General features: G+C 41.3%; 1 protein-coding gene across 1 annotated transcript in view; it reads left to right on the top strand.

Moving 5' to 3' along the window:
- The window catches only part of LOC126281783 (myogenesis-regulating glycosidase-like), a 42,590-nt gene extending 31,319 nt beyond the window's left edge, over positions 1-11,271 (top strand). The window contains exons 4-6 of the mRNA XM_049980989.1: positions 3,461-3,895; positions 8,198-8,354; positions 10,947-11,271. Of these exons, the coding sequence (XP_049836946.1) occupies positions 3,461-3,895; positions 8,198-8,354; positions 10,947-11,143 (789 nt within the window). The 3' untranslated portion in view covers positions 11,144-11,271. The remainder of the gene's footprint in view (positions 1-3,460; positions 3,896-8,197; positions 8,355-10,946) is intronic.
- The last annotated feature ends 5,803 nt before the right edge of the window (positions 11,272-17,074 follow it).

Raw genomic sequence — 17,074 nt, 5'->3', positions numbered from 1 at the left:
GAATCTCGTATCTATATGATAGAAATCAGCAACAAAGTATGCCTCTACTTAAATACAGTCAATCGCTTGCAGAGCTTCTTGCGGTTCCTGTAATCCATATAAACAAATTATATTCATCTTTGACTGTTCAGGAGTTAGAAGTACATTGTGTAAAACGCTTAGAGATATTCTGTCCTGCAAACGAACATCTCCTGAGAATATATGTTTTTGAAATGACTAGGTAGCCCATTTGGATATATCGTATCATGAGTAATTAGAATATCTTGCATTTAATGTACGCCGCAGGCATGCAGCAATTTTGTCTCTAACTCACAGGGTGGTAACTTCATTCAAGAGCATAATATAAAAGCAGAACACTTGGAGCATCCGTCAGTCAACAGTATGTCGGTAGGCTTTTCATTCACTTTCTTAGATAAATTTTCATCAATTCATTAAACGTAAAATCAATCCGACTATAAATTTAATTATATACAGCACTTGGTCCAGAATAAATTAGCTAGGAACATCAAATTTCATTTTCCCTTTGAATCAGTTTCTGCTGTTTCTTTAAATTATATATATATTAGCTTAACTTGTGATTGTACTTTTCGTCATTTCAAATACACACTGTCGGATGACATTACCAGTAAGACTTCGGTGTCTTTTTCAAAGCGACGAGCGAATGAGGTACCTGGTGTATCTCACAGAAATGAGAACTTAGAAACTGTTTGAATGCATTCTGATAAAAAAAATGAAGCTGATTTACAGAAAGGAATATGTGTTAGACAACAATGTGCTGCCGTACCTGGGTCGTCTAAAACCTGAAGCTGGTTGCGAATAAACTAAATCATCCATTTAAGGAAATCTGTGGCACGTTGTTTTCGATTCTTCTCGTTTGTACAAGCATCTAGGCGTAACAATATGACTCCCTTGCGTAGTCCGTTAGTAGAAAATTCTTTATTATTATTTTTGAGTCATCAATCTTATGACTGGTTTGATGCGACTCCTCCGCCAATCCTTCACCTGTGAGAACTTTTTCATCCAAAAGGAAATGTCTATAACCTACGTTCTAAATTATTTATTGCATGCCGACCGCGGTGGTCTCGCGGTTCTAAGCGCGCAGTCCGGAACCGTGCGACTGCTACGGTCGCAGGTTCGAATCCTGCCTCGGGCATGGATGTGTGTGATGTCTTTAGGTTAGTTAGGTTTAAGTAGTTCTAAGTTCTAGGGGACTGATGACCACAGCAGTTGAGTCCCATAGTGCTCAGAGCCATTTGAACCATTTGTTCCATGAATTCCAATCTCTGCCTTCCCCTACAGTTTTTTGCCCTACAGCCCCCCCCCCCCCCCCCCCCCTGGGGAAATGAATTATTCCCTGATATCATAACACATGCCCTACCATCCGTTCCCTTTTTCATATTATTATTTACCTTTCTTCGCTAATTCCGCATACATTATCTTACAGTTCGCCTAATTTTGAGCACCTTCCTACTGCAAAACATCTCACTCGTCGATTCTCTTTTTCTTCTATCTTTGTACAGTCCACGATTCACTATCATACTGTGCTGTGCTTCGTACGTACATTCTCCATATTTGGTCCTCAAGTTGAGGCCTACCTTTGATACTAATAAACTTCTGTTAACAAAGAATGACCTCTTTGCTCGTGATAATTGGCTTTTTACGACTTCCTTACCTCTTCTGTCATATTTTACTTTGTCTCCATCGTTGCAGAATGATTTATCTTTTCTACTTCGTGGTCACAAATTTCTGTGCTAAGGTTTCCGTTAATCTGAATTCCGCCATTGCTCTTTACTTCTGTCTTTCATCTGTTTACACTCAATCCATAGTGTGTAACCATTAGACTGTAAATTATAGTCAACATGTTACGTAATACTTCGCAACATTCACAGAGGATAGCAGTGTCATCAGCGAATCATTTCATTGATATCTTTTCACCCTAAATTCTAATCCACTCTTGAAGCTTTGTTTTATTTCTGTCATTACATCCTCGATGTACTGATTGAACGATCGCATTCCTGTCTTAAACCCTTATAATTCGAGCACCTCCTCCAGCCCTCCCTTTCGTATTGTTTCCTCCTGGTTTTGTTACATACTTAATAGCACCCCTCTTTCCAACAGCTTACTTTTACTGTTTTCATTATTTCGAACACCATGCACAATTTTATACTGTGGATGCCTTTTTCTAGTTCCAAAAATCCTACGAAAGCTTCTTCAGTTTTCGTAAGCCTTAATCCACTACCTAGCGAAGCGTCAGAAGTTACTCCCACGCGTCCCGTTTCAGAAAGACAAACTGATTATTATCTAAACGTTCCTCAAATTCCTTTACCTTTCTTATGTGTATTATTAGTATCAGGAAGTTGGTTGCATGAGATTCCAAGACGTTTTATCTGATCGCCAATCTTGTAAAGGTCTGTTAAACTCTGACTCTAATAGTGGAATGCGAGAGCCTTAAATATCGACTCCTGTTTTTTCTTCTGTCGCGTCTTCGGACATTTACTCCCACCTGTAACATACTGTTTCTACATATCCGTTATTACCTCGGGGTTTAACAGTAGGATTCCGTTTCCAGTCTAAAAATTGACGCCTTTGCTTTTCATTGGAAAAAAAAGAAGATTGTTTTGGCCTTTCTATATCTTGTATCACTCGCTCTGATGACCATTCCTTTTTCGATTTCTTTACATTTTTCTACAAACCATATCGCCTTGGCATGACTACACTTCCTAGTTTTTTCTTTCTTAATTGCCACATTTCTGTCTAACACTGAGGTTTTATCAACTTCCTTCTTCCGTTGATCAACTGAAATTTCTCGTGTGTTACCTACAGTTGCTTCGTAGTTACCATACTGCCCTTTTCAGAGATTTCCATACCTCATCAAGCGAACTGCCCGCTGTTGAGTTCAGCATTGCACTAACTGAATACGAGAGCATAGACGCTTGTGCTCATTCTTCAGTGCCCAACTTCATTTCGCATTGATTTTTCTAGAGAATCCTTTAAACTTTAGCCTGCTCTCCCATCAGTATAGGATTGTGGTCCGAGTGTGTATCAGGTTGTGGCTAAGCCTCATAATCCAACATCTGATATCGGAATCTCTCTCTCACGATAATATGATCCATCCCAAATATCGACGCGTCTCCCATCATTGCAACTTATAGGTCCTTCACCTTCCAATTTTGAACACTGGTTCGTAATTAGTAATTAACCTTTGTTGCACAACTTAGTTTGCTTTTCTGCCATCCTATTTCAACTACCAATCCTATACTCTTCAGGAACTCTTTTATTTCTTCCCCTACTACCGCACTACAATATCCAATGATGATTACATCATCACATTTCTTTACATAATTTATCAACCGTGGGGTATCCTCCCATACTTTCTCCCTGTCCCCTGTTCAGAGGTCTGCTTGTATGCAGAGGACATCACCTCTCACGGTACGCCACTGCGTTCTCAATCTCTTTCCAGGCACTCCGCAATGAGACAGGGGTGGACACGTTCAGGTTCGACTACGGTGAGTCCAGCTACCTGCCGCAGCCGGCGGACATCACGCCACTGGAGAAGAGCCCCGTGGTCTTCTCGGACGAGTACTCGAGGGCGGGCGGCCAGTTCGGGCCCATGGTGACGCTGCGCTCCGGCGTCGAGAGCCAGCAGCTGCCGCACTTCTTCCTCATGGACGTCGTCGACACCGCGTGGAGCGGCCAGAACGGCCTCAAGACGCTGGTGCCCAAGCTGCTGCAGCTCAGCATGGTCGGCCACCCCTTCGTGATGCCGGAGCAGGTGGGCGGCGCCGAGAACCACGGCGGCTACCCCACCTACGACCTGTACATCCGCTGGCTGCAGGCCACCACCTTCATGCCGGCTATCAGGTTCCACGTCCAGCCCTGGGAGTTCGACAACGAGGTGAGTTGAGCGGTTATTTGGTGGCATGTGTCGCTCTTTATTTATACAAGCCACGTGTAAGTTAAATGTCGCATAACAGATTTGATATGGTACGTGACGCACAAAAAATTTCACATTAGGAAGAAAAAATATCACAAAGAAAGCAGGTGTTGACAGATGTGAAAATTACCGAACAATCAGTTTAATAAGCCTCAGCTACAAAATACTAACACGAATTCTTTACAGACGAATGGAAAAACTAATAGAATCTGACCTAGGGGAAGATCAGTTTGGTTTCCGTAGAAATACTGGAACACGTGAGGCAATACTGACCTTACGACTTATCTTAGAAGAAAGATTAAGGAAAGGCAAACCTACGTTTCTAGCATTTGTAGACTTAGAGAAAGCTTTTGACAATGTTGATTGGAATACTTTCTTTCAAATTCTAAAGGTGGCAGGGGTAAAATAAAGGGAGCGAAAGGCTATTTGCAATTTGTACAGAAACCAGGTGGCAGTTATAAGAGTCGAGGGACATGAAAGGGAAGCAGTGATTGGGAAGGGAGTGAGACAGGGCTGTAGCCTCTCCCTGATGTTATTCAATCTGTATATTGAGCTAGCAGTGAAGGAAACAAAAGAAAAATTCGGAGTATGTATTAAAATCCATGGAGATAAAATAAAAACTTTGAGGTTTGCCGATGGAATTGTAATTCTGTCAGAGACAGCAAAGGACTTGGAAGAGTAGTTGAATGGAATGGACAGTGTCTTGAGAGGAGTATATAAGATTAACATCAACAAAAGCAAATCGAGGATAATGGAATGTAGTCGAATTAAGTCGGGTGATGCTGAGGGAATTAGATTAGAAAATGAGAAACTTAAAGTAGTAAAGAAGTTTTCCTATTTGGGGAGCAAAATAATTGATGATGTTAGAAGTAGAGTCGATATAAAATGTATACTGGAAATGGCAAGGAAGGCGTTTCTGAAGAAGAGAAATTTGTTAACATCGAGTATAGATTTAAGTGTCAGGAAGTCATTTTTGAAAGTATTTGTATGGAGTGTAGCCATGTATGGAAGTTAAACATGGACGATAAATAGTTTGGACAAGAAGAGAATAGACGCTTTAGAAATGTGGTGCTACAGAAGAATGCTGAAGATTAGATGGGTAGATCGCATAACTAATAAGGAGTTATTGAATAGGATTGGTGAGAAGAGAAGTTTGTGGCAAAACTTGGCCAGAAGAAGGGATCGGTTGGTAGGACATGTTCTGAGGCATCAAGGGATCACCAATTTAGTATTGGAGGACAGCGTGGAGGGTAAAAATCGTAGAGGGAGACCAAGAGATGAATATACCAAGCAGATTCAGAAGGATGTAGGTTGCAGTAGATACTGGGAGATGAAGAAGCTTGCACAGGATAGAGTAGTATGGAGAGCTGCATCAAACCAGTCTCAGGACTGAAGACAACAACAACAACAACAAGAAAAAAAAGACTCGTATTTCGAAAAGAAGTCTGTACGGTCAGATGTTTTTGATTGGATGGAGAAAAATTAAAAACCTCCACCCGAGCAGGCCATGAAGTCCCCACGGTAGCGACCTGCCGCCGTGTCATCCTCAGCCCAAACGCGTCACTGGATGCTGATATGGAGGGGCATGTCGACAGCACGCCGCTTCACGGTCGTATGTCAGTTTACGAGACCGGAGCCGCTACTTCTCAATCAAGTAGCTTCTGATTTTGCCTCACAAGGATCGAGTGCACCCCTCTTGGCAACAGCGCTCGGCAATTCGTATGATCACCCATGCAGGTGCTAGCGTGGTACGACAGCGCTTAACTTCGGTGATCTGACGGGAAGCGGTGTTACCACTGCTTTTCCCGCTACCAATGGGGTAAAATAAGAAAGAGGTCCTTCAACACTTGTTCTTAAATATCGTTTGCTCGATCTCTTAATGTTGTCGTATATGTAGTTATTTTCAAACAAAAACGGTTTCTGTGATTCACGCCACAGTGTTTTCTTGTTTACACCGGTATGCACCCACGAAATAATTAACAGAATAGTTTACTATCCCATGAATGAAGACAGAACGAGCGATGCGTTTGCAATGAAACAACACCTGTCGAACAGGCATGCGTTAGGCGGCACGGTATTCTGTTATGGTGGTATCAGGGTTGTCAGAGTCTGCAACTTGGCAACGATTGTGGTATTAGTAACAATAGTCGTTCTTGTTGATTCATTGGCCTGTTTATTCTTTGATTCGTGCAGGTTGCCATAATATTTACTTTTTTTCCCCGGGAGCAAGTGCATTAAAAGTTCATCAAATAATTACTACCTACGGTGAGAATGTTGAAGTACAACCAACATTACAGTCGTGTGGACAAAAAGAGCGTTTATTATTAATAGTTATATTATAAACCTAATTCAGGGCTGAGAATTTTGTCTTCAACCATTTCATCCACTTGGCTTAGACGTATCGAAATCCTAATATAAGGCATTTTCTTTTGAACCACTGCAACCAATATAGCGCGTTTGTGTCTTGTATGTTGCGAAAAGACAACAAAAAGAATCAACATTAAATTATGAGCAGAAAACGAAGTTTCACTCTGCACGTGGTATTATATTGTATCGCGAACAACTGCTAACAAGATGGCTGTCTCCCCGTTGGTGAAGAAAATTCGTCGCTGAAAAGTGAGTGAGAGAGATTCACGGAAATGATAAGGAACCTATGCTGAGATACGCGTCGAAACATATGTTTCGTGTCGCAAGAGACCTACGCTAAAATTTCGAGAACCAAAATTCTAATATGATGCAATATAAGTACTACAACACTGATACTTCCTGCTTTTTCTCCAGTATATATACACTACTGGCCATTAAAATTGCTACACCAAGAAGAAATGCAGATCATAAACGGGTATTCATTGGATAATATATTATACTAGAACTGACATGTGACTACACTTTCACGCAATTTGGGTGCATAGATCCTCAGAAATCAGTACCCAGAACAACCATCTCTGGCTGCAATAACGGCCTTGATACGCCTGGGCATTCAGTCAAACAGAGCTTGGATGGCGTGTGCAGGTACAGCTGCCCATGCAGCTTCAACACAATACCACAATTCATCAAGAGTAGTGACTGGCGTATTGTGATGAGCCAGTTGCTCGGCCGCCATTGACCAGACGTTTTCAATTGGTGAGAGATCTGGAGAATGTGCTGGCCAGGGGAGCAGTCGAACATTTTCTGTATCCTTAATGGCCCCTAAAGGACCTGCAACATGCGGTCGTGCATTATCCTGCTTCAATGTAGGGTTTCGCAGTGATCGAATGAAGGGTAGAGCCACGGGTCGTAACACATCTGTTCAAAGTGCAATCAATGCGAACAAGAGGTGACCGAGACATCGAACCAATGGCACCCCATACCATCACGCCGGGTGATACGCCAGTAAAGTGATGACTAATATACACTTCCAATGTTCGTTCACTGCGATGTCGTCAAACACGGATGCGACCATCATGATGCTGTAATCAGAACCTGGATTCATCCTGAAAAATGACGTTTTGCCATTCGTGCACCCAGGTTCGTCGTTGAGTACACCATCGCAGGCGCTCCTGTCTGTGGTGCAGCGTCAAGGCTAACTGCAGCCATTTTCTCCGAGCTGATAGTCCATGCTGCTGCAAACGTCGTCGAACTGTTCGTGTTGATGGCTGTTGTCTTGCAAACATCCCCATCGGTTGACTCAGGGAACGAGACGTGGATGCACGATCCGTTACAGCCATGCGAATAAAATGCCTGTCATCTGGACTGCTAGTGATACGAGGCCGTTGGGATCGAGCACGGCGTTCCGTATTATCCTCCTGAACCCACCGATTGCTTATTCTGCTAACAGTCATTGGACCTCAACAACGCGAGCAGCAATGTCGCGATACGATAAACCGCAACCGCAATAGGCTACAATCCGACCTTTATCAAAGTCGGGAACGTGATGTTACGCATTTCTCCTCCTTACACGAGGCATCACAACAACGTTTCACCAGGCAAGGCCACGCCGGTCAACTGCTGTTTGTGTATGAGAAAGCGGTTGGAAACTTTCCTCATGTAGGTGTCGCCACCGGCGCCAACCTTGTGTGAATGCTCTGAAAAGTAAATCATTTGCGTATCACAGCATCTTCTTCCTGTCGGTTAAATTTGGCGTCTGTAGCACGTCATCTTCGTGGTGTCGCAATTTTAATAGCGAGTTGTGTATATCCTGAGAAAAGAGCTATTTACTCATCCCTAAACACTACAAAGGGTTTCACTTCAGCTATAACACTGTAACTGCTGACCGCGTTGCAGACCCTGGACATCTGCCGCAACCTGACGCAGCTGCACGCTCAGTACGGACCGCTGATCGTCGAGTTGATGAAGAAGGCTGCAGAGGACGGCACTCCCGTCAACAGGCCCGTCTGGTGGGTCGACCCAACGGACGCCACCGCTCTCACCATCGACTCAGGTATGACCGGGAGCTTCCTATCACGTTCCTGTGTATACACCTATTTGGCACACTATTTCGTATTTTGTCATTTTCTGTCTATATTCCAGTTTCGATTATCTTAGTCACGATTTGTCTTACCACTGGGCATCAATCTAAGCTCCTTGCAAGAACCAATACGTTCATGAAACAACATAAAATTTGAAGAGATGTGGACATGATAGCTCCAGGCGTCCTCGGTAAACACGGCAGACGTCGCTCGTCACAGTGGTCCAAAGCGAACACAGGTGATAAGTTTCCGGAGACGCCACGTAACTATTGACGGCTTTCTTTGAGGAGACATTTGAAGACAATTTAAAAGTTTCACCACTACTCAAGATACAGTACAACTCCAGGCACCATCACTCAGGTTCGCGCGAGGGAACCCGGTGCTCGGGCTAACGTAACATTTCGTGGCCCAGTGCGGTATTAGCCTGTCAAGTCAATTTCTTCGAGATAAACTATGCTTTAAAAGCAACATACCATGGAAGAGCAGCTATTTTTAATATTTACATTCACTATGTCCTTAAGAACTGGAAATACCGTAATTAAGCAGGAATTAAATTAGGTAAATGCAGTAATCTAACTGAATCACTATTTGCAGATGTTACAAGCGAGTGTACTTCCAGTTAGCAACACATATGTTAAACCGAAAATATAAGGAATACATCCATAAAATTTTATTACATTAAAAGAAAGTTATGACCTTTGAAGCTACATACTCAGCACAGTGAAAATCGTAGTTAACGACAAAATAATTATACAGGGTTACATTTGAAATATCTGACATGCGGCTCATATTATAATTATGATAAAGATGTAGACGAAAAGGTGCACAACTTTCACGTCATTTGTGGAATAATAAATAAAGTGCTTAACTAAAAACCCGGAAAGCTACAAAAATCCACATTTTATAATAGTGTTGCGATCGTATTACTCTATGAATTTTGTCCATAATGGATGCAGTTGCACTCTACGTCTGTTCCACTATAGGGTGTAGAATAATAACGGCTACCAGTCAAACCAGAAAATTATTTTATTCAATACACCACCAGTTTCGGGTGTGAGGCTATCATCAGGTGGTTAACTTTCAATTACATGATTCAACGCTGAATAATCGAGACCACTGTTCAAATAAAAGACAAATAATATGATAGTGAAGATATAGACGTAAATCAATCAACTGGAAGTTCATAAATGGCATGAGTTTTAAAATATCGAAGGACTTACATGCAAATGGACTATCCCTGTCGTTTTCACATTACATTCGTAGCATTTTTTACAAAAATATTTCAATTTCTTACAAATTAGCTGGATATTACTCACCATAGTTATTACTGGACTTGCGTGTAATGATTTTGATATAACAGATGTCGATGCCTTCGGAAGCACATGCAGTTCAACATCTAACGTGTTCACATACGAAAGTAGTGGTTATGGTCAAAGAGCTTAGAGCTAAGAAGTTCTGAGGTGTTACATATACACATTATGGACAAATAGCCAATGACGCAACAAATCAGATGTTTACAAACTTCCATATGAGAACTGCTGACATGTCTACAGAGTCTAGACAAGAATATGTTTCAATTTAAGGTACTGGGAACACGTGTACGCCACCTAGCTAAATAATTGTGATAAATCCAGTTTTGCAGCACATCTGAAGCAACACAGACGCTTAGTCTCAATCATTAAAGGCAGAGTCAAAATATTACACAATGTGGACAAAGGAAAGAAAATGAATCCCCTTGAAGAGCTCGATATTTACATAGATACCTCCAATTCACCCATCATTCTCAATGAACAAGTAGGCAAACAAGTCATTTCCACATGTCCTTAAAGAAACGAATGATAATAATGATAATAATAATAATTTGGTAATGTCTACAAAATTATATAGTTCGCCAGAAGCCTTTCCACATATTATAAATGGAAGTGCCATTCCATAATCACATGAATTGATTTTGTAAACTGAAGAATGTGTTATATTTTTGTGTATGTAACGTCTTGGAACTTCTTAAAAAATCATAACACAGAAGTACCAGCAATTGCCAAGGTAAATACTACACATATTACGTGTAAAAAATTGAGATAATTTTGCAAAAATGGTTTTAGCGGTGTGTGCAAAGGGAATGGATATTACAGCTATAGGTAAGTATTATAATATTTTGGAACACATGTCGCTTAGCATCTTCCAATTATTTCAGTGGGGTCTACTTACTCATCATCTCATAATTTGTTCTTAAACTGCGATCCTCAGCATTAAGTGTGGAATATGTAACTGGATGTAAATAACCTGAAGGTAAGCACAAGCCTGAAACTGAGTGTACAGTAAATAAAATCACCCTCTATTGTGTCTGGGAGCGGCTGTTACTCTACGCCCGATGCCATTGTTGTCATACAGAAACTTGTTATGAATAAATAAACAGAAACAAGACAGGGAAAATACACGCAGCATAGATAAGATTCTTGAGTAGAGTAAAGGTCTGCACGGCAAAAGGTTCTATACAGGATGTTTACATCAGATAACCGGGATGCCCTGTGTGGTGACGGTGTGTTTTCCCTGTGTACATACAGAGTACATGCTGGGCGACGACGTGCTGGTGGCGCCGGTGGTGTCACACAAGGCGGTCAGCCGCGACATCTACCTGCCGCAGGGCAGGTGGCGGGACGAGGTGGATCCCGAGCACCCCATCATACAAGGACCCACCTGGCTGCACGGCTACGCAGCCCCCCTCAACACGCTGCCCTACTTCACCAGGGTCAGCACCTAGCTCGCACTGGCTCAATGTGTGGGCAGTTCGTATGACTGCTGCTTCAACCTTATGTCACTACAGTGATGGACCTCTGCTAACATGAACATGTATGACGCCTGCTGCTAATAAACGTTTGGTTAACATAACGTGCTCAGTTTATTCATAAAATGTACCCTTGAAACCCTGTTTCAGGCTTCCACTTGGTCCAAGTTGGTGGTGTGTTGTATTCGTTACATAATGTGCTTGCATATAATTGTTCTGCAGACTACGAGAGCATCCTGGAAAATGAAATAAACGTTATTAACATTTTTCATCTTCATTCATCACATTTAAATATTTATTTATTTATTTATTTTTATTTTATTAACTGGTTTTGAGCATCATCCATACAAACAGCCTCAGACCAAACAAAAGCAAGCATTCGCTATGCTGTCACTGTAGTATATTTGACTTCTTGTCGGAGGCACAACCTCTATCTGATAGCATCGCTTCATCGCTATCAAAGTGAAGTCCTCGAAGGTGTCCTTTAAGCTTTGGAAACAGGTGAAATTCGGATGGGGCCAAGCTGGGGGTGCATGCAGGATGATCGATGACAGCGAACCCAAGGCGTCAGATTGTTGTTCTTGTCTGTGGCTTGCAATTGTCGTGCTAAAGGACAGGGTACTCCTCGTGTAGACCAGCAACTCTAATTCGATTCTCAATTGGAGCTTGCTGTTTCTCACGCACTGACATAGTGACTTTACTCACAACCATATTACACGCTACAGTTCGGAGTCCGCAGGCGGCAGAGGGCTCCAAATATGTAGACATGAAGAATTAGGTTGGGGAATGTTCAGAATATTTCATTTATTTAAAAATCTCGTGGAGTTTTCTTCTAAAAAATTCAGAGGCATTGCTTTTCAGCACGCCCTCGTAAAATTCCCACACAAATGTCGGCAGAAAGTTCATCCATCACATGGTAATATCCTTTAAAGTTTGTGTAGAATGAGAAAGGAATTACATATGGATTAACGTGTGCTAAACAGGGCTATTTGTATCCTGAGAGCTGAAAGAGGAACTGCTGTTACCTGAAGGGGCTGGAGTTTTCCATTTTATCATCTGAAGGTTTATCCATTGAATCAAAGACATGTGATTAGCAAACCGTCCTCAGAGAATAATTGACAGTGCAGATGGTGTTGGGAAGTGTGTTGGCTGACTAAGAGACTCCCTGACAACTAGGGTAGTACGTTAGTGCCTTCAGCTATACTGAGCTTGATAAGAAATAGCTTGTATGACTGTAAGGAAAATAGAATGACTTACTTATTCACTTTTGCACAAAGTAATCCCGACTCCAAGCCATTCACAACAACTGTTTTTATTGGTTTATGGAATTTGCGATGATTATTTCGAAATAGAATCTTATAACCTAGTCTACCACGAAAAACACACGCTAGTGACCTTTTATGTTCCTCTTTAAATTTGTTTTAATGCTCGCCAAGTGGAACAGTCTTTTTTCCATAGTAACAACCTCCTGTTGAAATTACTTTCCCTCATATCCGAATGAGTGTCATTTATGTAGTGACATATCTGTCATGACAGCAGGTATATTGTCTGCTAAGAAACGCAACTGGTAATCAACACTTAATGACAAGTAGCTGACAACAAATTAGATGAAAATATCTGTTATTACAGAACCACATACATCAAAACCAATGAATGCGGTATTAATTAGTAGTTTCCATGAGACATTTCAAAGTTGGTTGGCCTGGACCCCAAAGTTCATTGTTGTGGTCAAGAGACTGTTTTGATGCAGCCCTCCATGCTACTCTATCCTGGCAACCTTCTTCATTTCCAAGTAACTACTGCACTCTACAATCTTCTGAATGTGATCACTGCATACATCTCTTGATCTCCCTCTATGGTATTTACCCTCCATGCTGACCTACAATACTAAACTTGTGGTCCCTTGATGCCTCAGAGAACATGTCGTCCAACCGACCCCTTCTTCTAGTCAAGCTGTGCCACAAATTCCTCTTCTCCCCAGTTTTGTTCAGTACCTCCTCATTAGTTACACGACCTACCAATATAATCTTCAGTATTCTTCTGTAGCACCACATTCCAAAAGCTTCTTTTCTCTTCTTGTCTAAACCAGTTATAGTCCATGTTTCACTTCCTTACACTGCATACGAATACTTTCAGAAAAGACTTCCTAACGCTTAAATCTATACTCGATGTTAGAAAATTTCTCTTCTTCAGAAACGCTTTCCTTGCCATTCCTAGTCTACATTTAATATGCTCTCCACTTCGACCACCATCAGTTACTTTGTTCCCAAGTAGCAAAACTCATCTACTACTTTAAGTGTCTGATTTCCAAATCTAATTCCCTTAGTGTCACCTGATGTAATTCGACTACATTCCATTATCCTCATTTTGCTTTTATTGATGTTCATCTCATATCCTCCTTTCAAGACATTGTCCATTCCGTTCAATGCTCTTCCAGGTCCTTTGCTGTCTCTGACAAAATTGCAATGTCATCAGCAAACAGCAAAGTTTGTTATTTCTTCTCCATGCATTTTAATTCCTTCTCCAAGTTTTTGTTATACCCCTCGACTCTTATAACTGCCATCTGGCTCCTGTACAAATTGTAAATAGCCTTTCGCTTCCTGTATTTGACCTCTGCCACCTTCAGAATTTGAAAGAGAGTATTCCAGTCAACATTGTCAAAACCCTTCTCTAAGTTTACCTACACTAGAAATGTAGGTTTGCCTTTCCTTGATCTATCTTCATAGATAAATCGTAGGGTCAGTATTGCCTCACGTGTTCCAACATTTCTACAGATCCAAACTCATCCTCCCCGAGGTCGGCTTCTACCAGTTTTTCCGTTAGTTTGTAAACAATATTTTGCAGCAGTGACTTGTTAAACTGATAGTTCGGTAATTTTCACATCTGTCAAAACCTGCTTTCTTTGGGATTGCAATTATTATATTCTTCATGGAGTCTGAAGCTATTTCGCCTGTCTCATACATCTTGCTCACCAGATGGTAGAGCTTTGTTAAGGTAGGCTCTCCCAAGGCTGTCAGTAGTTCTAATGGAATGTTGTCTACTCCTGGGGCCTTGTTTCGACTCAGATCTTTCAGTGCTCTCTCAAGTACTCCCATTTTATCTACATCTACGTCCTCTTCCAATTCCGTAATATCGCGCCCAAATACATCGCCCTCTATATACTCCTTCCACGTTCCTGCTTTGCCTTCTTTGCTGGGAACTGGTTTTCTATCTGAGTTCTTGGTACTCATAGGAGTGGTCTCCATTCTCCTGTGGGCAGTATCTATCTTACCCCTAATGATATACGCTTCTACATCCTTACATTTGTCCTGCAGCCATCCCCGCTTAGGCCTTTTGAACTTCCTGTCGATCTAATTTTTGAGACATTATTATTTCTTTTTGCCTACATCATTTACATCATTTTTATATTTTGTCGTTTCATGAATTAAGTTCAATATCTCTTCTGTTACCAAAAGATTTCTACTAGTCCTCGTCTTCTTAGCTACTTGATCCTCTGCTGCCTTTACTATTTCGTCTCTCAAAGTTACCCATTCTTCTTCTACTGTATATCTTTCCTCCTTTCTTGCCAATCGTTCTCCAATGCTCTCTCTGAAACTCTCTAGAACCTCTGGTACTTTCAGTTTATCCAGATCTCATCTCCTTAAATTCCCACCTTATCGCAGTTTCTTTATTTTTAATCTACAGTTCATAACGAATTGATTGTGGTCAGAGCCCACATCTGCTCGTGGAGATATCTTACAACTTAAAAAGTGCTCCTAAATCTCTGTCTTACCATTACATAAACTATCTGAAACCCTTCAATGTCTCCGGGCCTCTTCCACATATGCCACCTTCTGATTTGTAGACCAAGTGTTAGCTATGATAAGTTATGCTCTGAGCAAAATTCTACCAGACGTTTCCTCTTTTATCCCTTACCCCCATTCCATATTCACCAACTACGTTTCCTTCTCTCCCTTTTCCTACTATCGAATTCCAGTCACACATGACTATTAAATTTTCGTCTCCCTTCACCATCTAAATAATTTCTTTCATCGCATCATACCTTCAATCTCTTTGTCGTCTGCGGAGCTAGTTGGTTTATAAACTTGTACTACTGTGGTAGTCGTGGCATTCGTGTCATTCTTGACTACAATAATGCGCTCACCATGTTGTTCGTAGTAACTTACCCACACTTCTAACTTTTTGTTCGTTACTAAACCTACTCTTGCATTTCCCCTATTTGGATTTTTATTTATAACCCTGTATTCACCTGACCAGGAGTTTTGTTCCTTCTGACACCGAACCTCACTAATTCCCACCATACCTAACTTTAACCTATCCATTCCTCTGTATAAATTTTCTAACCTATCTTCCTGATTAAGAGATCTGACATTCGACCTCCAATCCCTAGAACGCCAGTTTTCTTTCTCCTGACGACGACGTCATCGTTATACCATATAATTGTTGGCACTGTAAGTAGGCTGTTTAGGTTTTTTTATTGGTAACGCCGCCGCCGCCACGTAGCGCTCTGTATGAAAATCACTGGCTGTGACGTGTGCAGTCTGTGGCTGGTTTGCATTGTTGTCTGCAATTGTAGTGTTGGGCAGCGGCAGCTGGATGCTAACAGCACATAGCGTTGCGCAGTTGGAGGTGAGCCGCCAGCAGTGGTGGACGTGGGGAGATAGATGGCAGAGTTTTGAAATTTGTAAGACTGGATGTCATGAACTGCTATATATATATTGACTATTAAGGTAAATACACTGTTTGTTCTGTATTAAAATCTTTCATTTGCTAACAATGCCTATCAGTAGTTAGTGCCTTCAGTAGTTTGAATCTTTTATTTAGCTGGCAGTAGTGGCGCTCGCTGTATTGCAGTAGCTTGAGTAACGAAGATTTTTGTGAGGTAAGTGATTTGTGAAACGTATAGGTTAATGTTAGTCAGGCCCATTCTTTCGTAGGGATTATTGAAAGTCAGATTGTGTTGCGCTAAAAATATTGTGTGTCAGTTTAAGCACAGTTTTGTATAAATTTTTCGCGCCATGAAAATGCATTACAGAATCACGAAGCAGCCATAAAAGAACTGCAAACTATTGTTCATGAAAATCATGAGACCTTGCAAGCTAAAATTGACTCAGTTGCATCTACCAATTCGGTTGCGCAACTTGCAAAAACTCAAGAGAACTTAAAGGACACAGTAGATACTCTGAAAATTGGTTCAGAAAGACACATGGAGGAAATTAGTTCACTATCTGGTAAAGTAGCCGAACTTTCAGATCAGTTCACTAACTTATCTACAAAGGTACGAGATGATGAACTGAATGACACAAAACCTGTAGCCTTCACTGACACTGAAGAGTACGAACAAATTAGAAAATTCAAACAGAATCAAAATCAAATCAACACACAGTACAAAAGAGAAATGCGGGAAGTACAAGAGCAGTTGGCTCAAGTAATACAAGAATTACAAATTTCAGAGGACACTCGCGCCCCACTACGGGAAGAGGGACATAGAAATACAGAACAACCACAAAATAATGACACAGGACATTTCGGAAATCATGAAAGAAATTGGCAAGGTACACCGAATTTTGAAATGGAACCGCCGAAACGAAGTAACAATGACCGACATGCGACTCGCCGACATGATGATTTTGACTATAAGCTGTTCAAAACATTTAAGAATTCTGGCAACGACATTCATCCACAAGCGTGGCTTCATCAATTCTCTCATTGTTTTCCTCCCAACTGGTCATTAGAACACAGATTAGAATTTATGTGTGGCTACTTGGAGGATGAACCAGCTGTAAGAATGCGATCGGTTATTCGCGATTGCCACAGTGAAGGAGAATTTTATCATGCCTTCCTCTCAGCATATTGGTCTCAAGCCACATAAGACCGAGTAAAACATAGCATCATTATGATGAAACA

The sequence above is a fragment of the Schistocerca gregaria genome, chromosome 7, assembly GCF_023897955.1.
Source record: "Schistocerca gregaria isolate iqSchGreg1 chromosome 7, iqSchGreg1.2, whole genome shotgun sequence".
NCBI lineage: Eukaryota > Metazoa > Arthropoda > Insecta > Orthoptera > Acrididae > Schistocerca > Schistocerca gregaria.
The sequence above is the reverse complement of the archived record's forward strand: the minus strand, read 5'-3'. Positions and strand labels throughout refer to the sequence as shown.